At 39.8% G+C, this 24,077-nt stretch overlaps 2 protein-coding genes across 9 annotated transcripts in view; one reads left to right on the top strand and one right to left on the bottom strand.

The window, feature by feature from the left end:
• The window catches only part of ZNF248 (zinc finger protein 248), a 103,448-nt gene that overhangs the window by 20,794 nt on the left and 58,577 nt on the right, over nt 1-24,077 (bottom strand). For 4 of the 8 annotated variants that reach the window (XM_045073831.1, XM_045073835.1, XM_045073836.1 and 1 more), the window contains exon 1: nt 480-1,280. The exons of 1 other annotated variant lie outside the window; for it this stretch is intronic. The gene's annotated coding sequence lies outside the window, so the exon portion shown is untranslated. 3 more of the 8 variants (XM_045073832.1, XM_045073837.1, XM_045073833.1) reach the window with 3 other exon arrangements.
• LOC123390207 (zinc finger protein 25-like) lies at nt 127-23,922 on the top strand. Its single transcript, XM_045073828.1, is given in 5 exon segments — nt 127-159; nt 976-1,326; nt 22,925-23,110; nt 23,112-23,249; nt 23,251-23,922. Coding segments are annotated over 5 exon segments (1,122 nt in total). The 3' UTR covers nt 23,665-23,922.

Raw genomic sequence — 24,077 nt, 5'->3', positions numbered from 1 at the left:
AAATAAATGTTTAATGTTTGTTTCTTACAACTTTCAAAAGGTCTTTTAATGAGAAACTATCTTTGACGTAATTAACAGTGACAAAATGAGCCATGGCCTGGGAATTTGCAGACCTCACTTTTAACCATGGTTCTGCCACCAACAAACTGCATGATCTTGGTCAGTCACCTTCTCAGGCTCAAGTTTTTTTTTTCATTTCTCAAATAAGGCCAAAACAGATAACCTCGTGCCTGCACTACCATCCTGTACGTCTATAAGGCCAGGAGAGCAGGAACCTCTGCATCTTTCTAGATGCCATCAACAGTGGCAAATGGGGAATGGAAAATGAGGGAAGGAGCGGGTATTCAGGGAGGGGTGATGACAGAATTTCCTTCGCTATGGCTGGTGAGCCTTTCATCCCGACCATGCCCTCACAAACTCTCCAAAGGGGTGACATTTCCTGTGTAGCCTGCATGCCCACCCTCTCAGCTCCAGCTCACCTCGCTCTTCTTAAATTTGTCCCAGACCTTCCACTGTCACACAGCCTTCGATGGCTTCAGGATACTGTCATGCTTTTACATAACAAATAACAAATGAATACATAATAAATAATAACTGGGGGCCTGGGGAATGTTAGAGCGGGGAAAGGGCCTTGGTGGCTAGCTAGTACAGCCTCTCCCCTCCTCCATTGCACAAATGAGTTAACCGAGCAATGAAAGCCCTAGAGAATTGTCAAAGCTCCAGCCTCACGTTATTACATACACAACAAATACAAGAGCAGCTAACAAAATGTGAGTGCTCAGAATAATCACGGGGACTATTCGGCCAGAGCAACTCATTCCCATCAGACACCCTGCCTGGTTCTCCTACAACCGCGCCCCTCCTAGAAAGCCCGGCGCACTTAAGACACGCACACACACACACGTCACAACGCCAAGCGTGCACGCAGGTCGCACAAGCACACTCACCCCTACCCACAACCCCACCCCCTCCCAGTGGGCCCAGCGCACTCGTCACGCAAGCGCACTCCCCATCGGGGCCGCACAACCGCGCAGGCAGCTTACCACTGCAGCTGGACACCTGCAGGCCTTGCCAACCCGAGAGCCCACGTTCCCATTCCGGACCCTAGTCCCTCAGGCAGAGACGCCCCCGCTTGCCGTCCCTTCAACTCTGCAGGCGGCACAGACGCCTGGGGTCCCTCCCGTGCCCGCGGGGCTCCGACCCACAACCGGGCACCCCTGCCCTCGCCAGACCCCCCTGGCCGCACAGGGCCCGCTCGGCCCTTGCCCCCATCACCCGGGGCTCACCCTCAGCTCCCTCGCCGCGTGGACCCGGAAGCCAGGGAAGGTTTCCCACGAGGGGCTGGAGGCCAGGGAAGGACGAGCAGGGAGGAGAAGGCGGGGATGCACATGCGCAGAGGGAGGGAGCGGCTTGGTGAGGCGGCAGCGAAGAGCTGGAACTCAGCTCCTGGCAGCTAGTGCTGGGAAAGTGCCACTACCTTAAGAGGGCTATCTCACCCCTAAGTCTTAAAAAGTAACTCATCCTACCAAGCTAGCAGGGGTTTAGTGAAGATTAGAGGCGTTTACCATGTATATCTGGTGCATAATGATGATTCAGTACCTCTCTCAAGATTCTCTTCCCCGTTGTACCCCATGAGCTTTTCTTGAGAAACCAGCTGGAGAGTTTCTGCCCAGTCGGCTGAGCTGAGAGACTGCTGTCGGGAGCCAGGCTTTTGTCCTTGTCCTTCGACCAAATTTTAGACGCAAGCCAAGAGAAGGGATGCTGTGTTTGGATTTCATCTCTGTACCCGCTATCTGTGATCAGTATGTTTATTCTCGAATGAGAAAAGCAGCAAGCTAGCAATTCGGTATTAATACTAAAAACCGTTCATGTGTAAAAAAAACTGTCCGTATACCAAACTTGAAGAAAGCACGCTCTCATCTACTGCAACCTCCCATATACACTTCACGCAACTTCCCCCCAATGTTAACATTTTACAGAGCCATGGTACCGTTATCAAAACTGGGAAGCAACTCGGGCACAATTGTATTAACGAAATTACAGAGTTTGTTCAGATTCCGTCAGTTTTTCCACGAATGCCCTTTTACTGATCCAGGATTCTGTCCAGATACCATGATACATTTAATCATCATGTCTGCTCCAACCTGTAAGTTTTTTGGTCTTTCCTTGTCTTTCATGGCATTCACATGATTGAAGAATAGTGGTCAGGTATTGTGAAAAGTGCCTCTGAATTGACGTTTGTCTAATGTTTTCTCCTTATTGGACTGAGGTATATATTTTTAGGAAGAATACCCTTGGAAGGATGTGCCCTACCTGTGTATCAGGTGACACGTGATATCAACGTGATTCGTCATACTAACCTTTAGTACTTGGTTAAGGTGGTATCAGCAGGGTTTCTGCACTATATATTTAGGATTTTTCCATATCTAGTCTACACTTAAGAGTGGATTGGCTAAGACCAGTGCACACCCAGGAACAGAGGAAATTCGCTTAGCTCCTTTTCCAATTTATGGTCATATTTTAAAACCACCAGGTGTATTAGTAAATTTGAGGAGAAACTCTCTGAGGCTACCCAAGTATCCTGTTTATATTTATAGTTTTGGCCACTAATTTTCACTTTCATTGTTGGGTCTTGCCTGCAACCGCTTTTACTGTGGTGTTCTAAAAGGAGATTTTTCTGTTTTACTTATATGTTTATTGGGATCTTCTGTAAAGGAAAGATTTTCATTTTCCTCATTTATTTCATCATTTGTTTATGTCAGTACGGGCTCATGGATAATCTAATTCATTCCCTGTGGTCATTACTTAACCCTGCCTTTTTCACCCAACCCTTTGATCTGTTTTATGTTTTACAATTTTACCCTTTTCCGAATGTCAATGGCATTATATAATATGTATCTCCTGAGTTTGGCTTATTTCACTTAGCAAAATTCATTTAAGACTCATTTGTGTTAAAAAAAAAAAAAAGACTTGGGGCACCTGGGTGGCTCAGTGGGTTAAAGCCTCTGCCTTGGGCTCAGGTCATGATCCCAGGGTCCTGGGATCAAGCCACACATTGGGCTCTCTGCTCAGTGGGGAGCCTGCTTCCTCCTCTCTCTCTCTGCCTGCTTCTCTGCCTACTTGTGATCTATCTGTCAAATAAATAAATAAAAATCATTTAAAAAAAGACTCATTCATGTTGTTGGTCCTTTTCTCAGATCAGCTCCTTTCTCTCCACTCTTTTCATTTCACCCATGCTATTATTATGTACCCTATGTCACAACACTAGCAGATAAACAATCTGAACGATTGAATCTTAACCGTGTAGTAGCTCTGTTTATGGGATTTATAATTGTATCCAAGTTAGGTTTGTAACAGTTTTCAGCAATCTTGATTTGAATTTATGGAAGGTCTGACCTGAGAGTCTATGGAATAACAAAGACATTGGCACTGTGGGCCTGGGTGACAATTCCAGGTAAAATGAATTTGCCCCGCAGGTATCTTTCTCATCTATGTTAGAAAAGCACATCTTGTGAAGTAAGAAGGAGGAGTCTCTAAGTATATGTTAGTTGGAGAGAACCCTACAACTATTTGAGGTTCTTTCTTTTTTCTTTTCCTTTCTCTTTTCTTTTCTTTCTTTCTTTTTTCTTTTCTTTCTTTCTTTCTTTCTTTTTTTTTTTTTAGTAGGCTCACTGCAGGGCTGAGCTTATGACCCTGAGATCAATACCTGAGCTGAGATCGAGTCGTTTGCTTAACCAACCAAACCACCCAGGCACCTCTGGAGTGACTTTTGAGAAGAGAGTAGTTCCCAGAGAGGAGCAGATCGTAGGTTTTCACAGGCGTGTTCAGAACAAGTGAGATTTGAGAATATTGCCCTATTCAGAAGCTCCCAGGCTGCCTAATGGAGAGAAGCCTGGACCAGGGCAGCTGGGATGGAAGGAGTGAAGGATGGTTAGATGACCTGGGAAATAGAACTGCGCTGGAGGCATTCCAGGGATTTGTGGGAAAGGGCCTTAAAACTAGATGTGAGTCAGTTTTGTCTCACCAATCCCAGTTCAACCCCTACTCTTTGTTTTGTGCTCCCTCTTCCCAGATTCTGAGCTCTGCTCACACAATGAATCTGGCATTTAAAGATGTGCTGTTGAGTTCTTTACAAGACAGAAGTACAAGGAGAGTTACCTATTTTTCTTCTTGAAGGTTGAGAAGAAATGGGTGCTGAGAATGTAAGTGAATTTCCCTGTCTTTGTGTTGGGGCAGAACCCAGAGGAAACGTTGAGTTTTCCTACCCCAGTCCTGTACTGACCACATCGCCACTGGTTTAAAAAAGATAGCCATTTGAGAAACTGCAATGCTTTAGAAAAACAAAAGGTACACTCACTTGAAAGTGCCTCCATCTTTTTTTTCTTAGCTTTGGTTGCCTTCTCTAACTTGAGTAAACAAGGAAATACAGATGTAACAACTTTTGTTGTACAACCTTTGCTGAAGGTTTCCTGTTCCTTCATTTAGAATATTATAATTTGCTTAACAAATTTTTCTCATTTTTAAAATTTCTTTGAAACAGAACAGAGGGGTACAGACATTGTTTAAAAATGTCCTAGACAATAGTGTTTTTAAACCATAGAATGGGGCCTGAGAATTTTCGTTTTGAACAAGGTTGCAGGTGATCTTGAGGTCTGTAGACCAGTAGCATCGGATCAGCAGATCAATAGGGCAAAGTTGGCGTGAGCGCACACACACACATCATATAAAGTTAGATAGTTATCAAACTTGCAAATATTTCGGACTTTTAACCATGACTCCACCCACACGCCCTCCCCACCCCCCACCCCCACCCCCAAAAAACATGCATAGAGCATCCCTATTCCTTCCAGAGCCTAAAGACTTTCTGGCATCAAGAGCTGAATAAAAAACTTCTGTTTCTCTTTATATAAATGATGAACAACCTTCTTGTGGCAAACCACAAACTAAATGCCTATAATTATTCTTCAGTGGGAGCAAAAGACAGATTACCAAGCAGAACCCAGTTAATGAGAGTTTTTGGGAGAAGATATTACTAAAGCCCATGTAGAGAGCTTTCCCTTGGTCTTGGTTTGTTTTTGTTTTCCCTTTACAAAGCCTCGAATTTTTATAGAATAAATTGACTGCACGTCCTTAAAATAACTCCAAAATTGTCAGACCCTGGCAACCACTAATCTACATTCTGTCAGTATGGACTTGGATCTTCTGGATCTTTTGTAGGAGTATAGTCATACAAAATGTATATTTTATTAGTGTGTTTCCTTCACCTAGTGTAATGTTTTTAAACTTCATCATATTGGAGCATGTTACAGACTTCATTGTTTTTATTTTCTGGCTTTATTAAGGTATATTTGACAAAATTATAAGGTATTTAGTGAACATTGTGATGATTTTGATATTCATATACATTGTGAGAGGATTCCTCCCATCTAATCTAACACATCCATCACCTCACATATTTCTTTCTTTCTTTGTTTTGGGGTTTGGTTTTCTTTTTTTTTTTTTTTTTTTTTTTTTTTGGTGAGAGTATTTAAGCTCTGCAGTCAACAGATTTTAATTGTGATATCAGGCTGTAGTCAGTCACCGTGTTATACATGAGATCCTCAGACCTTCGTTTTATAGCTAAGTGTACCTTTTTACCAAGCCTTCATTTCTTTTTATCATTGAAGAATATTCCACTGTGTAGATGGACCCGAGTTCTGTTCATCCACTTACTGGTTAAGGGACATCTGGCTTGTTTCTGCTTTACTGCTGTTGTGAATAATGAGCTCTGAACATTCATGTGCAAATTTTGGTACAATACATGTCTTTGGTTCTTCTGGGTATTTACTGAGAAGTGAAAATGCTGGATCATGCATTAGTTGTAGTTTTAAATTACCGCAGGACCGCCTGTTTTTCACCATGTGCACAATTTTATATTTCCACCAGCAATGCATGAGAGTTCGTTTCCTCTCTTTATTGACAGCACTTGTTGTCTTATTATAGCCATCATAGTGGATATGAAGTAGCATGTCATTGTGGTTTTGATTTGCTTTTCCTTAATGTCTAATGAGTACCTTTTCGTGTGCTTGTTGGATATTTGTATATCTGCTTCGCAGGCATGTCCATTCAAATCCTTGGCCTGTTTTTAATTGGATTTATTGAAGAGTATTTTGGGGAATAGATTTTTATCACATATGTGATTTTCAAATATTTCTTCCTGTTCTGAGTTGTCTCTTCATTCTCTTGAAAGTATATCCTTTGATTCACAAAAGGTTTTAATTTGGTAAAGTCTTTTTTATCTCTTTTCCTTTGTTGTGTTTGCCTTTGAGGTCCTATCTAAGAATCTGTTGTCTTTCTAAGATCATGAAGATTCACTCCTGTATTTTCCTAAGAGTGTTATTGTTTCTAGCTCTCACATTTAGGTCTTTGATCTATTTTGAGTTAATTTTTGTATATGATATGAGGAAGGGGTCCATTTTCATTCATTTGCATGTGGATATTCAGTTCCAATACCATTTGTTGAAGAGACTCTTTTTTTCTCCCATTGAATGATCTCGGCACCCTTGTTGAGGGTCAGTTGACCATAGGTGTATGGATTTGTTTCTGGACTCCAACTTCTGTTCATTTGTGGATATGATAATATCCTTATGTGGATATTATCATGATTTTCCTTGTGTTTGATACTGTAGCTTTATAGCAAGTTTTTTTTTTTAAAGATTTTATTTATTTATTTGACAGAGGGAGAGAGATCACAAGAGGGCAGAGAGGCAGGCATAGAGAGAGGAGGAAGCAGGCTCCCCGCCGAGCAGAGAGCCCGATGTGGGGCTCGATCCCAGGACCCTGGGATCATGACCTGAGCTGAAGGCAGAGGCCTAAACCACTGAGCCACACAGGCGCCCCTTATAGCAAGCATGTAAGTTCTTCAGTTTGTTCTACTGAACAAATTTTCTTGACAAACTTGTCAGGATTGTTTTGGCTGCCTTTTTTTTTTTTTTAAGATTTATTTATTTATTTGAGAAAGAGTGAGAGCGAGAGAGAGCACACACAAACAGGAGGGGTAGGGAAAAGAAGAATTTCTAGCAGATCTCTTGCTGACCCCGACATGGGGCTCGATCTGACGACCCCGAAATCGCGACCTGAGCTGAAATCGAGTGCTGGATGCTTAACCAACTGAGCCACGCAGGTGGCCCTATGTTTAGAATTTAATATTGTGTTTAAGATCTATCCAAATTGGTTACTTCATTCCTTTTAATATTCTGCTATGACAGCATACATTTTAGTTGTCTGTTTCTTATGTCATTTCTGTTTATCATTATTATGAATTATTGTGCAGTGACCATCTTTTACTTTTTCTCTCCCTGTAGAAGAGCAAGCATTTCAAGTATTCTGTAGTGTACACACATGATACATATTGTTGGGTCAGAGAGCCTAAGCATTTCCAGTGTCAATTTATGCTGCCAAATTGGTCTAAGTGACCATACGACTCCCACCAGCTGTTAGGTGACAGGACAGCTTTCTTTGTCTCCTTGTTCACAGTTGATACCATTATTTCAAAATTATGGCCAGTCTGATGAATGATGAAAACCTTATTGTTTTGATTTGTATTTCTCTGATTTTGGATAAGATTGGGCCTTTCACTTTTCTTCTGTGAAATGTTGATTTACATGTTTTGTATAGTTTTACATACTTTTCTGTTAATTTTTTTCTGTATTTCTTACTGATTGATAAATATCCTTTATGAGTGTTGTATAGTAATCTTTGTTCTATTCATTGTAAATATATTCTCCAGAGTTTGTCTTATTTTTTCACTTTGTGGTATTATTGGTAATATGAAAGTTTTACATGTTGATGTGGTCAGATTTGTGAATCTTTTTTCCACAGTTTTGTTTTGTTTTTTGGTGGTTTTTTTGTTTCGTTTTGTTTTGTTTGTTTCAGTTCAGCAGGCCCCCTGCTGAGTAGAGAGCCTGATATGGGGCTCCATCTCGTGACCCCGAGATCATGACCTGAGCTGAAGGCCGAGGCTCAACCCACTGAACCACCTGGCACCCCTAAGTTTTTATTTTAATTCCAGTGAAATCAACATACAATTTCATATTAATTTTAGATATGCAATATAGTGATTCTCATTTTGTTATTTTTAATATAAGAAGGCCCATATGTAGATCTTTGTCATATTGTACTTGATTTTAACTTAAACTTTGTGGGTTTTCTTTTTTTAAAGAGTCTATTTATCTGACAGTCAGTGAGAGAGGGAACACAAGTAGGGAGAGTGCAGGAGGGAGAAGCAGGTTTCCTGCAGAGCGGGGAGGGATGCTTGTATGATCCCAGGACCACGACCCAAGCTGAAGGCAGACACTTAATGACTGAGCCATCTAGGCACCCAGTTCTTTTTTGTTGTTTTTTGTGGGTTTTTTTTTTTGTTGCTGTTTTTGTTTTTTAAGATTTTATTTATTCATTTGAGACAGAGAATACAGGGAGAGAGCCTGAGCCATTGGGGAGGCACAGGGAGAGGGAGAAGCAGGTGTGCTGGCAGCCAGATGCTGACTCTGGCTGGATCCCAGGACCTGAAGGCTGACGCTTAAGCATTTGAGGCACTAAGGTGCCCCTAACTTAAACTTTGCTTTGTCACTTAATAATGTACTATGGAATTCACTCCATAGTGCCACAAAGAGATATTCCTCAGTTCCTTTTCCAGTTGCTTAGCACTTCATGGTGTGAGTATAACATAACACATTCAACGAGTCCATTAGTAATCAATATCGGGGGTGTTTTTAGTCTTTTGCAAATAGAAATAGTGATATAACCTCTTCTTTGATCAGTGTGCCCTTGTGGTTGGTCCCCAGAAGTGGGATTTCTGGGTTAAATGGTAAATTCATGTATAATTTAGCTAACTATTGCCATATTTCACTTAATGGTGGTTAATCTTTTTTGTATTTTGAACAGGATATGAGGATGCTTTTATGCATATAACAAGTATGTGTGGTTATTCTTTTGGATTTCTGCCAGTCCAATAGGAGGGAAATAGTTCAGTATACTTTTTATTTATATTTTTCTTTTTAAAGGGTAAGCTTGATCTTCTAAGTTTAGTACCATTTGCATTTCTCTTCCTGTGAGTTTTCTCTTCACAGTTCTTGCCCATATTTAGAGGGTTATTGTTTTTTTTTTTTTTTAGAAATTCTTTATATAGGGACCCTAACCCTTTCTTTGTCATGTAAGTTGCAGACACTTAATTCTGGGTTGTCATTTTTCTTTTGATTTTGGTTTTTCTTTTATTTTGTAGAGGACTCAGTTGGTTGGTTGTTCATAATTTTATGTGGTCAGGTCTGTCAGTATTTGATTTTATTGCATCTGGATTTTTACAAGTCTGATGCTCTAGTGACTGAACTATGTGAGCTCTGCATCTGAATTTTTAGTCATGGTTAGGAAAGTTTTATTCTTTCTTAAGTTATGGGGGAACTCACCCATGTTTTCTTCTAGTACTTACATAGCTCTTACTTTTTATTATTATTATTTTTTTACATTAAAGCTTGACCAGTCCATTTGCAGTTGTCCTGATGTATAGACGAGAATGAGTTAGGAGTAGGTTAGCTAAGTTTCTTAGGCATTAATGCTGCAATCAAGGTGTTGCTTGGGACTCCTTATCTAAGGCTTGGTTGGGTTCCCATCTGTACATATGTGGCAGAATTTCTTTCTGGACAGCCGTAGGAGTCACAGTAGCTTGTTTCTTCTTTGAGGTCAGAAGAAGGGTCTCTGGTATTTTACGTTCTTTAAAAGACTCACATGAGGGATGCCTGGGTGGCTCAGTTGGTTAAGGGTCTGATTTCGGCTCAGGTCATAATCCCAGGGTCCTGAGATCAAGTCCCATGTTGGGCTCCTTGCACGGCAGGGAGCCTGCTTCCCCCTCTGCCCCTCACATGAGCTTGTGTGCTCATGCGCTCTCACTCTCTCTCTCAAATAAATAAATAAAATATTAAAATAAATAAATAAAAGACTCACATGATTAGGTCAGGCCCACCCAAGTAAATCTTCCCTTTAGGCCAAAGTATACTGATTAAAGGATCTCATTTATACTTGCAAAATCTGTTTTGCCGTAGAATGTATCACAATCACAGGGACTTAAGTCTCTTCCATTTAAGAGGAGTTTATGTCACGTTGTTGGATCCATTGGAGGTCGTCATCTTAGATTCTGCCTACCATAATTAGTGTGAGTTTATCCATCCTGTTTCCAAGGTAGCTTTGGTTATTCTTGGCCATTCAAGTTTCTATGTAAGTCTGAGAGTAAGCTTAATCAGTTTCCACAAAAAGATTATCTGCTAAGATTTTAATTCTGATTGTCTTCAATTTATAGGCCAATTTGTGGAGAAATAAGATATTTTTGTAATATTAAATTGTCCAAGCCATGAATGTAATGTATTCATTTGTTAGGTATTCTTTGTTTTTTTTTTTTCAATAATACCTTATACATTTCTGGAAAAATAGTCTTGTTTTTCCTATTAACCAATTTTTAGTGTATGACATGAACATGGATTAACTGTTTGTTTTGATAACCTGGGAATGATATGTCTCTGTTTCTTCATGCTATATTTTCCACAGTGGTCATTTCATAAATGGGTGGTATAAAACCTATGAACTGTATAAGACAGTCAAATCAGTTATGGGAAGAAAATATTTGAGTATCTCCCTATATTTATTGTAATCCATAAAAAGAAGAATGAAGAAATCCAGTACGTAGTGAAATGGATATACACATTAATGTACTGTAATTATGTAATGTGATAAATACAGCTGCATTGGCATCATTACAGTATATAAGCCTATCAGAGTTATACAATGTTACATGCCAAATATATTCATTTGAAAAAATAAAAGTGACTTAGGAAAAATAACAATAATGGAATTTAATATATAAATTGACATTGTAAGTTTACTGTTTATAAAAAAGGGTTTCCTAAAAAAAAAAATGTGGACACCCACATTTTGGACACGCTGTCCTACAGGAGTTATGTTCAGAATTATTAAATAGCATTTTCCCTGAAGACGACTGTAGCTCTTTATGTGAACATGGTCCCAGCAGTCCTTTCCTGTGTGTTCACTGACTCCTTTAACTACATTTTTTAAAAAGATTTTTATTCCTTTGACAGAGAGAGAGAACACACACACAGGGAGAGAGCGAGAAGCAGACACCCCACCGAGCAGGGTGCCTGACATGGGGCTTGATCCCAGGATCCTGAAATCATGACCAGAGCCAAAGGCAAACATTAATCCAACTGGTGCCCCTTAACTCCATATTTTAGAAGTGTACATGGTTATGCTCTTGGCCCAGGTTCATGTTATGTTATCAGTGAAACCCACCCTAATAGCAGGAATAGAACTTTTCTCCCCTCTGTAATCTCACTCTACTTTGCACCTGTTTTACTGTAGTAGGGTTTTATGCTACATGGTAGTTGGATGCTTCATGCTTGTGTCTGTCAGATTATATGCTCCTTGAGAACAGTGTCATGGTTTTATTGGTTTTCAGATTCTCAAGGTAGCAGAGTTCTTTATGGCATGTAGGCACATGATGGGATGCCGGTAACTTATCACACTGGTGAGGAATGTCTGTCATGCTTTCTCCTCCAACCAAGTACAAAGGTAGGCACGCCAGAACACATTTTCTAATTGTGAATAGTGAACTCCGTAACAGTTCTTCGACAGCTTTTCCATGTCTTCCCATTGTGATTACTTACATTTGAACACAAATGTGCTGTTTCAGGCATCCTTATCATTTGCGGATGTGACTGTGGGCTTTACCCAGGAGGAGTGGCAGCACCTGGACCCTGCTCAGAGGACCCTGTAACAGGGAGGTGATGCTGGAGAACTATAGCCACCTTGTCTCAGTGGGTAAGAATTGTTTCCCGTGTAGACTCCTAGTATGCACTTTCATTCTTGGGCCCAGTTTGGCCTCTGGGCTTGTTCCTGTGAAATGAGTGCAACACTCGGTGTTCCTCAATTTGGAGCTGCAGCAATGCCAGCCCCAGTGAGCTGGCTCTGTGATGACCAAGAGAGCAAGCTGTTGTAGAGGCTACTCCACTGAGGAAGGAAGGCACATCCTGGTTGATCTGTAAACCGAGACCAACACATGTGCAGAACACTTGTTCATAATGCATTACCCCTCTAGCCTAAGGGATGACTCTGTTCCATCTCCCAAGTAAATCTTTTGCAGTGTGGTCTTCCTTGAAAAGCTCACATCCTTTTAGCCCAAGTAATGGAAAAGGAACCAGCACAAATGCATGCAAAACGAGTATAAGAAAAAAGGGGTGAAAAGTATTGGGAAGAAAGCTAGTTGGTGATAGAATTGTCATCTGATCAAAGTGGTCATAAAGTAGGTAAATTATGTGACCAAATATTAAATCGTGAGTTTCCAAAGGGTGAACTAATTGAATTAATTATCTCTGTGATACAAGTATTTAAGAAAGATATTAATAAGGGAATAGCAAACACATGGCAGGGTGTCAAACTGAGAAAAGAGAACAGAAAATAAAATTACAGTAAAGAAAGCAAATCGGGGGCACCTGGGTGGCTCAGTAGGTTAAAGCCTCTGCCTTCGGCTCAGGTCATGATCTCAGCATCCTGGGATAGAGCCCCGCATCGGGCTCTCTGCTCAGCAGGGAGCCTGCTTCCTACTCTCTCTCTCTGCCTGGCTCTCTGCCTACTTGTGATCTCTGTCTGTCAAATAAATGAATAAAATCTTTAAAAAAAAAAAGAAAAAAAGAAAGCAAACTGGAAGAATCTCAAGGATGAATACATACTGTCAAAAATGTGTTCAGGGCCCGCCCGGGTAGCTCAGTCAATAAGAATCTGCCTTCGGCTCAAGTCATGATACCAGGGTCCTGGGATTGAGCCCTGCATTGGGCTCCCTGCTTGGTGGGAGGCCTGCTTCTCCCTCTCGCACTCCCCCTGCTTATGTTCCCTCTCTCACTGTGTGTCTCTCTCTCTCAAATGAATAAAATCTTTAAAAAAAAATTGTTCAGAAAGAAAGGATAGATGTAAGCAAGAAGAAAATGAAATAAAATTAGAAGATTACATTAAAAAGAGAGTTCACATACATACCATACATAGAATTCATTACCCAAAATAGAATAATATTTTGAGAATACATTTTGTGGGGGAAGAGATTTGTGATTGAATCTGTGTAAAAGAGCCAGTCCTTAGCAACATTAGGATATATTCTGATCAAGGGACTAGATTTCAAAAACAGTTATTTTGACAACCAGCCAATATAAGAGAAAGTCCAAATAGCCTCAGACTTTTCCATAGTAAAATCTGTAGCTCAGAGTCAGCAAGAGCAGTTTCTACAAAATCCTCAAGGTGTCACATTGAGAGTATTACACCCAGTTAAGAAGATACTCTTCAACAAAGACAGCAAGTCTTTTCTGAAGGGAAAAGAACTCTAGGATCTTTGTTCCTAGAATCCTCTATTAGAGAATGAGTATCAGGTAACCCAGGAGTGACATAAAGAAGCATGGTAAAAAAGGCTGGTAGTAGACTCTGACTTTAACTGAAGAACTAATTTTATTTTATTTTATTTTATTTTATTTTATTTTATTTTATTTTATTTTATTTTCCAAAGTCTTACTTGTTTGAGAGAGAGAGTGAACATGGTAGGGAGACAGAGAGAGAAACAAGCAGACTCTGTGTTGATCATGGATCCCGATGAGGGACTCTACCCCAACCCCGAGATCATGACCAGAGCTGAATCCAAGAGTCAGACAGTCAGCCAACTGTGCCACCCTGACAACCCCCCACAAAGAACTGATGTTAAAACAGATGTGGGACCTAGGTGACAGATTGTACGAGTTGCAAATCTAGGCAACACAGAAAGGGTATGTATCTATATAGATAAGAGGAGGCTAAAAACAAATGGAGAGGAGAGAAGGTATACAAATATGGTGAGTTCTTTTATAACGTGATGTGTGTTTTCCTAAAAAAGAATCACTGCTCCATATAAAATAGTGTACTGAAAATCACAGGGCTAACGGAAAAATGGGTTTGGGGATAAAATTCCTAAGAGCTTTGTCAGTGACACAGTGAGAAGCAGTGTTGAACTCTGTAGCTATAATTTTGTGTTTACTTCTTTCAGTTCTACTGGTTTTTGTGTTTACCAATTTTAAGAATTAGTAAGTTTATAAATACTAGGATCTTTATGTCCTCTTGAGCCTTTGACCCCCTTTATCATGATGTCTCTATTTCTGGTAGAACCTTTTTGTTCTGAAGCCTACTTTAATATTACTACTGTCAGCCCACAAATCCTAGCTAAGCCACTTACTGGCTTAGAAGAGTCACTTAATCTCTATGAGCCTTTGTTTCCTCATTGTAAATTTGGATAATAAGACCTTTGTCACAATATTTGTGAGCATCAGAAGAGGCAAGATACACATACACAGGGCCTTCCTAAAATAGGCATCTGGGAAGTTTATACTCTTTTTTTTAAAGGTTTTGTTTATTTTATTTATTTGACAGAGATCACAAGTAGGCAGAGAGGCAGGCAGAGAGAGAGGAGGAAGCAGGCTCCCTGCTGAGCAGAGAGAGCTCAATGCGGGTTTGATCCCAGGACCCTGGGATTGGGTTCAATCCCAGGACCCTGGGATTATGACCTGAGCTGAAAGCAGAGGCTTTAACCCACTGAGCCACCCAGGCACCCCTGGGAAATTTTTACTTTTAACCAGCATTTAACTAATGTTCTTCTAAAAGCTCAGGATATACATCAATGAACAAGAAAGTCAAGGACTCTCCCTTTGCTGGGCTTACATTCAGGAGGAAGGTGTAGAGATAAGGACCACAGAGGAAGAAAGGATGCAAATAAATCAATCCTATAATTTCAAGTCATGCTAAATGCTATGAAGGGTTTTAAAGACCAGAAGATGAGACCATAACGATAGAGGGTATTGGGGATAAGTAGACAGTTTCAGCCAAGTGGCCAGGGGTAGTCTCCTCAAGATTGTATCTGGAAAGGACCTAAATTATATGAAAAATCTTGACAACAAAGATCTGTGAGGAGAGCATTGCTGAGAGAGGCAGGAACGTCCTGGGTCAGGAGTACCCTGGACTCATTCAGTCAATCGCAAGATGGCTAGTGTGTTTCTGTCACGACAAGCACAGTGAGCAATGGCATGAAATAAAGCTGGAGACACCAGCATAAACTTGATCTGGAAGTTCTAGGCCATGCTGCAAAATTTGAATGTCCTTAAAAAAAAATGGGGGTCCATTGCAGTTTTTACTGTGAGAGAGACTATAATATAACCAAAGGGGGAAAAAAAAGTTTTTGGCTCTTTCCCCATGGTTACTGGCACATAGCTCCTAAAACCCTTGGAATCTCTGGCATGAAAAGAGTGTCTTTTGTATACTGAAGTACCTGGTGTCTGGGGGCCGCTAGATCACTTCAGGTGTGTTGGGGGGGTGGCCATCACCAGTGGCCAGTGACTTGATCACTCAAACCTAGGTAATGAAACCTCTCTAGGAGCCTCTGAACAACAGAGTTCAGGAAGCTTCGAGTGGTGTGCCCCAGAGACGGTGTGGGAGTTCCACATACCACACACGTCCCCAACCCTTGCCTATATATCTGTTCTCTTTGGCTGCTCCAGATTTGAAACCTTTATAATAAATTGGTCATATAGGGGGCTCCCGGGTGGCTCAGTCGTTAAGCGTCTGCCTTTGGCCCAAGTCATGGTCTAGCTCTGCATCGGGCTCTCTGCTGGGAGGGAAGCCTGCTTCTCTCTCTCCCAATCCCACTGCTTGTTTCCCTCTCTCACTTTGTCTTGCTCTCAGATAAATAAATAAAATCTTTAAAAATAAAATTAAACCAATTAGCAATATATAAGTAAATAATTTGGGGGTTTTTGAGGTGTTCTCGTGAATTACTAGTCTGAGGTGAGATGGCTAGTCATGGGAACCCACGGTTTATAGTCAGAAGCCCTGGAGGTAACAAAAGGAAAAAAAAACATAACTAGTCCCTTCAGCTTTCCTGTAATGTCTGTGTGGTGTATCTTTTTCCATCTTCTTACTTTTAATCTATTTATATTTAGAGTGGGTTTCCTATAGGTAATACATGGCTGGGTCTTTTTTAACTAATGTGAAAATCTCTCATTTTTTAATGGGAATACTTTCACCACTTAAGTGGATGCCCTATGGAATACGATATCTTCAGACTGTCACAGACTGATTTCAAATGACGTCATGCTATTTTATAAGAGGCTTGCAGTGTTATAATAATATGCTTCTGTTCCTCCTCCCGTTCTGTGTGATATTTTACTTCAAACCCCACAAGGCAGCAAGCAGCTCTTTCTGCCTACAGGCCTTCCTTGTACAGGATGTTTTCTGTTGGTATGGAAATCTGGATCGACACTTTTCTGCTCATACTTGATTCACTTCACTGTCTTCTGGGTTACATACTACCTTCTCTGATTTTTAAATCTCTGTTTTTCCATATTTAATATTCTGTTTTCTCTTGTTGCTGTCAAGATTTTCTTTTTATCTTTGGTTTTTAGCTGTTCAACTCTGTTGTTTCCAGATTTACCTTTGTTTTTTTTTAGTGTGTGTGTGTGGGGAGGGTGGGTTTCCTGGTTACTTTTCATGTTGTCTTCTCGGTTTCCTAAATAAGTGGTTTGATGTATTTCATTCTTAATGTTTTCCTGGGACTCCAGTTCCCTATGTGTGGCTGAATTTGATACTGTTCCCTAGTTCTTGGATCTGTCATGTCAGAATTTCCTCAGTGTATGTGCTCCGTTTTCAGCTTTTGGCTGCCCATCCAAGCCTGTGTCACAAAGGGTTTATTTCTTTACTCCTGTTTCTCTTCCACCATCAGCTGGGCTCATGCTGCTTCAATGAGAAATAAAGCCAGCCACCAGTTAACAGTGATAGATACAGATTTTATTCAGTAACTGTTGGAATAGGGGGTGAGAAGTTTCAGTAAAACCGAGCTCAACTCCACATACTGCTAAGACAGCTAGGGACTTACAGTCAACAGGCAGAGTGGGGGAAATCACTGGATAGAAGATTACTAAGAGAAACACCAACAGTAGGGGGGATTCTTGCTGAATGCAGATCGGGCACTATCGCATCAGGGACAGGGTTTAAGGAACTTGATCAGATATCAAGGGTGAAGGGACTGTCACTAGACTGACTTCAAAGGGTTCTTGTGGAAACTGAGCTCAGCCCGGATAGATCTGGAAGACCTAGTCAAGGCTTAGTTGAGAACAGGGCTCAGAGGACACTAACTGAGGTTTAGTCAACAGGAGAGTTCGTCTCAGAGTATCATTAAATTTGCGTTGGTAATGAAATAAATTATAGCAGCTGTACCTTTAATTGTGTAATTTCATTGTAAAATTCTAATGGACATACTACAGGAATAGAATATGAAACCCAAATGCTTGAGAGGAGTGGCAAGTGATAAGTCATGACAAAACACAGAGGTGAATCTGAACAAATGGGTGTGTAAAGCAATTATGATACAAATATGTAGGGCTAAAAAACATACACAAAGCACTAACTGTAAATAAATTAGGTGAGAGGTGATCACATTGAGTTTGATGCTTCTGTTCTTCAGAAAGGGAGATCTAAGATATTGAATTAGTCTAGATTTTAAGTTAAATATTTATGGTATGATGTGATGGATAGCCCCTTAAAGCTGAGAAACAGATGTGTATAACTTCTAAAGTTGTAAGGAAGAAAAAATGGAAAAGATAAGAAATTATTTCAAAAAGGAGGAAGAAAAGTACAATAGAATTCATAGTAAAATTGTGACAGATATAAAGTACCAGGTAAAATGTGAGAGATGACTTGATATATTTCAGGAATCACCATAAATAGCAACAGATTACATTTACCTGTTAAAGTACAAATTGTCGAATTGGATCTTTGAAATAAAATAATAACTTCCTATAGCTAAAATAAGAGGTTTTTTTTCACTTATTCTGCTAACTGCATATTTATATTTTTAAATTTTTTCTAAGATTTTATTTTATTTATTTGACAGAGAGAGATAACAGGTAGGTAGAGAGGCTGGCAGAGAGAGAGAGAGAGAAGCAGGCTCCCTGCCGAGCAGAGAGCCTGATGCGGGACTCGATCCCAGGACCCTGAGATCATGACCTGAGCTGAAGGCAGCGGCTTAACCCACTGAGCCACCCAGGCGCCCCACTATATTTTTAGCATCTTTTGCCCACTTGACATTCAGTGTTATACCTGTGTGTACACAGAAGTTACAGGATATCCTGATCCCTTCAGTGTAGGAAGAAGTAATATCACAGTCAGCATTTACAAATTATAAATTTTCCCCACTTCATTTGTTACCTCCTGTGAATCTTCTCTTGTAACTGTGTCCTTGTGTCATTTTATTTTTCTGTTCTTCCTTTCTTATTAATGTTAGATCACTATTGTTATATTTTTGTAAACTTAAAAAAATTTCTTTTTATATTCTTAGTTTGTGCTGATACCACCCAGAACACTTGGGCAGACTGTTTTCCTCTTTGTTCTGATTCTTAAATGCATTAGATTTTGACCACCGAAGCATCTAATATATCATGTTAATATCTTGAGTTGTATTTTGCCCAATACAGAATACAGCAAATTTATGTTTTTCTCATTTAATGACCCTTAATCTTTTTTACCCATTGAAAAAAAAATTTTATTTATTTAGAGCAAGCACACATGAGTTGGGGGAGGACCAGCAGAAGAGGGAAAGAAAGTCTCTCAAGCAGACTGTGCTGAGGGTTGCCTGGGTGACTCAGTCATTGGGCGTCTGCCTTCAGCTCAGATCATGACCCAGTGTCTTGGGATTGTCTTGCTGAGCAGGGAGCCTCATTTTCCCTCTCCCTCTTCCCCTGCTTGTGTTCCCTCTCTCTTTCTCTGTCAAATAAATACATAAAATCTTATAAACAAAACAAAACAAGACAAAAACTCTGTGCTAAGTGTGGAGCCCTACACAGGGCTCAATCTCACAACCCTGAGATCACAATCTGAGCTGAAATCCAGGAGTCAGACATATAACCACTGGAGCCACCCACGTGCCCCAGTTACCTTTAAATATGGCTGCATTTCCTCTGTATGGCACAGAACTGGTGCTAATCCTTCTTTTTAGGATTACTCACAGATGTGCTTTCCTGCAATATAAGTCTACATTTTATTCCTAACGTACTTGGGGATTTTTGTGAGTTAATACATGAAAAGTACATGGAACAGTGCTTGGATCATGGCAATGGTTAGTTTTCCTGTTAACTTTTCTTGTTGTTAATATCATTATCATTGGTTTTAAGCACATTTTCAAATTTAAGCTCAGCTTTCCACAGCTTTTAAAATGTTTCTTCATTCCTTTAATTTACGTTATCTACTATAGAATCTGATTCCTGGTAGTGTATGCATGTTGAATGAAGAAGCTATTCTCTGAGTTCTAATTTCTTCAAAGAGAGCATATCTTACTTTGTTATATAACATATAGTGGCTATCGGATCATTACTTAATTCATTAACTGTGCTTCTTGATGAGTGAGAGAACCTTTATATTCAGAAAATGCTATAAGGAATTAATTTCTAAATGGACATGTTGGGTTATAAACCTGTAGGTTCTTGTTCAAAATTATAGATTTGTAGAAAACTTGAACTTTATTTTGAAAAAGCACCCCACTTGTTAAGGACCATTACTTTCATAATCACTCAGGTGTATTCAGAGGAAATCAGATATAAATACTTGCCACACATCATAGATTGTAGTTGGAAAAAGAAAAAAAGATTACTGAGTATTTCAAATTTTGGCAGTTAACAGGGTATGTTTATGTTTCAAAGGAGTATTAGCCAACATTCTTATAGAATGAGATGTATAGAATGTGATTAGTTTTTAAAATTGATGCATAAGTAGGACTTGAAATGGTGGAGATGTTTGTGAATACTTATTATGAGACAATGTCATTTTCCTAAAGAGCGAAGTTCTGAGCAAGTCCAAAATGGGAATGTAAGCCAGCTGAGTTGAAAAGTCTTGCTTGAAATTGAATGATTTTTGACAAATTAATAGTCTGGCATTTCTGCAAAGAAGATATTTATTATGGACTAGTGAAGCGATCACTTGAATACCCAATATGTATGTAGTTGAGGACAAGTTCCCCCTCCACCCTAGCATTATAACTGCAATATGTTTCCTTTAATGGTGCTTGGAGACAATGGGATTTGAAGAGGTTTTTAAACAGGGTCATCATTGTTACATTGTATGTACTGAGCAAGAAGGTAATGTGAAGTATAGCTGAGAATTCCTAGGGTGAATAGATCGATCATTGAGTGTTTGGGGTCAGGTCTTCGATGGTTATACATACACATAAAACCAAGAAATGTAGAAATCTGGGTGTAAAAGAAAAAATCTTATTATTAATAATATGTCAGAGCAAGTTTATAGTGGGTAGGATATCTGACCAAATAAGCTTGAATATACCACAACTAAAAACAATGGAAGGATTTGATTGTCTTTCCGTCTTCTTCCTCATCTTTTTAATTTTAATTTTCCTGGTAGACATTTGTATTTCTCTCTCTCTCTCTCTCTCTCTTTTTTTTTTAAAGATTGTATTTATTTATTTGACAGGCAGAGATCACAAGTAGGCAGGGAGGCAGGCAGAGAGAGAGAGGAGGAAGCAGGCTCCCTGCTTAGCAGAGAGCCCAATACAGGGCTCGATCCGAGGACCCTGGGATCATGACCTGAGCCGAAGGCAGAGGCTTTAAACCACTGAGACACCCAGGCGCCCCGACATTTGTATTTTTTATAAGTAACATGAATAGAAGGTAAATTAGAAACTATATTACAGGACTCTCTTCATAGGCACAAAGAAATCAGTGCTTCCAGAAATTTAATGTGGTATTAACAGTATACTAAGATAATGTATATATAACAAAACAGAAGTAGTTTTAAAAGGGGGGAGAATGAAACTGGAAACATGTAAAGTTTAGAGAGAATTTAGGTGCACTAATGTAAGTTTGAGAGGAAAATTATGTAAAGTCTGATCCTTCTAAATGATACCAAATTGTTCCTCTATTTCTTTAGGGCACTCTTATCTACTAAGTGTCATGGCCTCTCTGGTCTCTGCATTTCCCCTTCCTAGATGAGCCTTTTTTTTTTTTAAAGTCTTTTCTTCACCATGCTTTATATTTATTTGTAATGTACATATTAAGTCTTGAAGTAAAGACTTAATTGTAAATTGCCAAATGTAGATGTGTGTGTTTCTAAGTTTTTAATCCCCTTTTCTACCCTTTCAGGTTTTGTTTTTCTAATCCAAATGGATGGGACAATATGACTGTTTCGACCACTCATTTCACAAAGTTAAGTCAGTGCTGTAGAGGGGCATTTGTTTTAAGTGTAATTTCATCATAATTAAGATACATTTCATGGCTTATGGTTTGTTGGTCTTTGTCATCTTTAGAAGTCTGCAAAGTTGATAGCCAAGCAGAAGAGACTCAAGAAACCCAGGACAGATGTTTCTGGCAAGCTCCATTTATCAACAACAAAACACTGACTGTGCACAGAGGTAATGTATTAGGAAAGATTTTTAATTTCAGCATAGACATAGTTCCTTCCATAAAAATACCGTGTTGTGGTGCCTGGGTGGCTCAGTGGGTTAAAGCCTCTCTGCCTTCGGCTCAGGTCATGATCTCAGGGTCCTGAGATCGAGCCCCACATCAGGCTCTCTGCTCAGCAGGGAGCCTGCTTTTTCCTCTCTCTCTCTGCCTACTTGTCATCTCTGTCTGTCAAATAAATAAATAAAATCTTTATTTATTTATTTATTTATTTTTAAAGATTTTATTTATTTATTTGTCAGAGAGAGAGTGAGCGGGAGCGAGCACAGGAAGATAGAGTGGAAGGCAGAGTCAGAAAGAGAAGCAGGCTCCCTGCGGAGCAAGGAGCCCAATGTGGGACTCGATCCCAGGACGCTGGGATCATGACCTGAGCCGAAGGCAGCTGCTTAACCAACTGAGCCACCCAGGCGTCCCAATAAATAAAATCATCAAAAAAAAAAAATACCTTGTAGGTGTGACTCCTGTGGTATGAATTTGAAATGTATTTCAGAATTAATTATTAATAAGATAACCTATTTAAGTAAGAAGGCTATTGGCCTCAATACAATAAGGAACAATTGTTCCTGCAGATTAACCATGAACAAACTCAAATGGGAAAGAAACCTTGTGAATTCATTCAAAATGGAAAACACCTCAGTCATAATGAAGATTTAATCCTGTATCAGAGAACTAAAAATATAGAGCAATGCTTTGTTCAAAGCAATAAGGAATACAAGGAACGTGGGAAAGCTTTCCATGAGACGGCAGTTGTCATCCCATATAACCAAGCTTACATAGGACAGAGTCCTTGTGAACATAATGAATCTGATAAAACATTCTGTAGTAATTCAACCCTCATGGTCAGTAGGATGGCACAAAGAACAGAAAATATGAGTTTAAAGAATATGCTACAACTTTTGAGAAATCATCTCTCTTGGAACAAAGAGTTCATTTAGAGGTGAAAGGTTATGAGTATATTGGAAGAGTGGATAATTTCAATGGGAGATCAGGCTTTCTTGGCACAGGAGAGAGAATATTTGAATATAACAACTTGGGAGAACCCTTTTGGGAGAAGTCAGTTCTTAATATAACTCAGAGAACATACTTAGGAGACAAAGTCTATGAATGTAATGAATGTGGAAAAACATTCTGCAAAGAGTCAAAACTCACCAAACATCAGAAAACACATACAAGAGAGAAACCCTATGAATGTAAGGAATGTGGGAAATGCTTCTCTCGCAAATCTCTCCTCACTATACATCAGTGAGGCCACACAGAAGAGAAACCTTATGAATGTAAGGAGTGTGGGAAATGCTTCTCTAGAAATTCACACCTCATAATTCATCAGAGAACTCACACAGGAGAGAAAACCCTATGAATGTAAGGAATGTAGAAGAAGCTTCTACCATAAGTTATATCTCCAGAGAATTCACACAGGGAAGAAGCCATATGAATGTAATCAATGTGGAAAAACCTTCATAAGTAACTCAGTCCTCACAGTACATCAGAAAACACACACAGGCGAGAAACCCTATGAGTGTAATCAGTGTGGGAAATTCTTCTCTAGAAAACTCCTACCTCAGAGTACATCTGAGAACTCACACAGGGGAGAAGCCCTATGAATGTAAAGAATGTGGGAAGTTCTTCTCTAGGAATTCATACCTGACAGTACACCAGAGAACTCACACAGGAGAGAAACCTTATGTGTGTAAAAAAATGTGGGAAGACCTTTTGCCATAAGTCAGACTTTACAATACATAAATTATCACACAGGGGGGAGAAATCATACCACTGCACTCAGTGTGGGAAAGCCTTCACTTGCAGCTCAGTCCTCAGATCACATCAGAGAACTCACACAGGTGAGAAGCCCGATGTATGTAATCAGTGTGGGAAGTCATTTTCTGAGAAATCAGTTCTCACAGTACATCAGAGAATACACACAGGGGAGAAACCTTGTAAGTGTAGTGCATTTGGGAAGTCCTTCTATCATAAGTCAGATCTCACTACGCATCAGAGAACACATATAAGAGAGAAACCCTGTGAATGTAATCATTGTGGGAAAACCTTCAGTTGCAACTTGAGCCTCAAAGTAAATCAGAGAAGACACAGAGAAACCCTGTATTGAGAGTGAGAAAACCAAGAAATCAGTTATCACAGGACATACAAGGTTACACACAGGGGAAGAAAATTTATAAATACAGCAGTGAGAGAAATCTTTCTCTTGTGATCCATACCTCTAAATACCACAGAAAATTCACAAAGGACGTGACCCCTATGAATGTAAAGAATGGCAAATTTTTACCCTAAGTCATCTTCCAAAGTAAACAAGAGAATACTCATAGTGGGAAATCACAATTAGATGGAGAGGCAGGCAGAGAGAGAGAGAGAGAGGGAAGCATGCTCCTCGCTGAGCAGAGAGCTTGATGCAGGACTCCATCCCAGGACCCTGAGATCATGACCCGAGCCAAAGGCAGCGGCTTAACCCACTGAGCCACCCAGGCGCCCCATATATTTCTTTTTTAATTTAAAGTGAATTTT

Source organism: Mustela putorius, unplaced genomic scaffold (genome assembly GCF_011764305.1).
Source record: "Mustela putorius furo isolate JIRA1106 unplaced genomic scaffold, ASM1176430v1.1 tig00537291_pilon_pilon_pilon, whole genome shotgun sequence".
NCBI lineage: Eukaryota > Metazoa > Chordata > Mammalia > Carnivora > Mustelidae > Mustela > Mustela putorius.
This window is presented reverse-complemented; position numbering and strand designations above follow the sequence as displayed.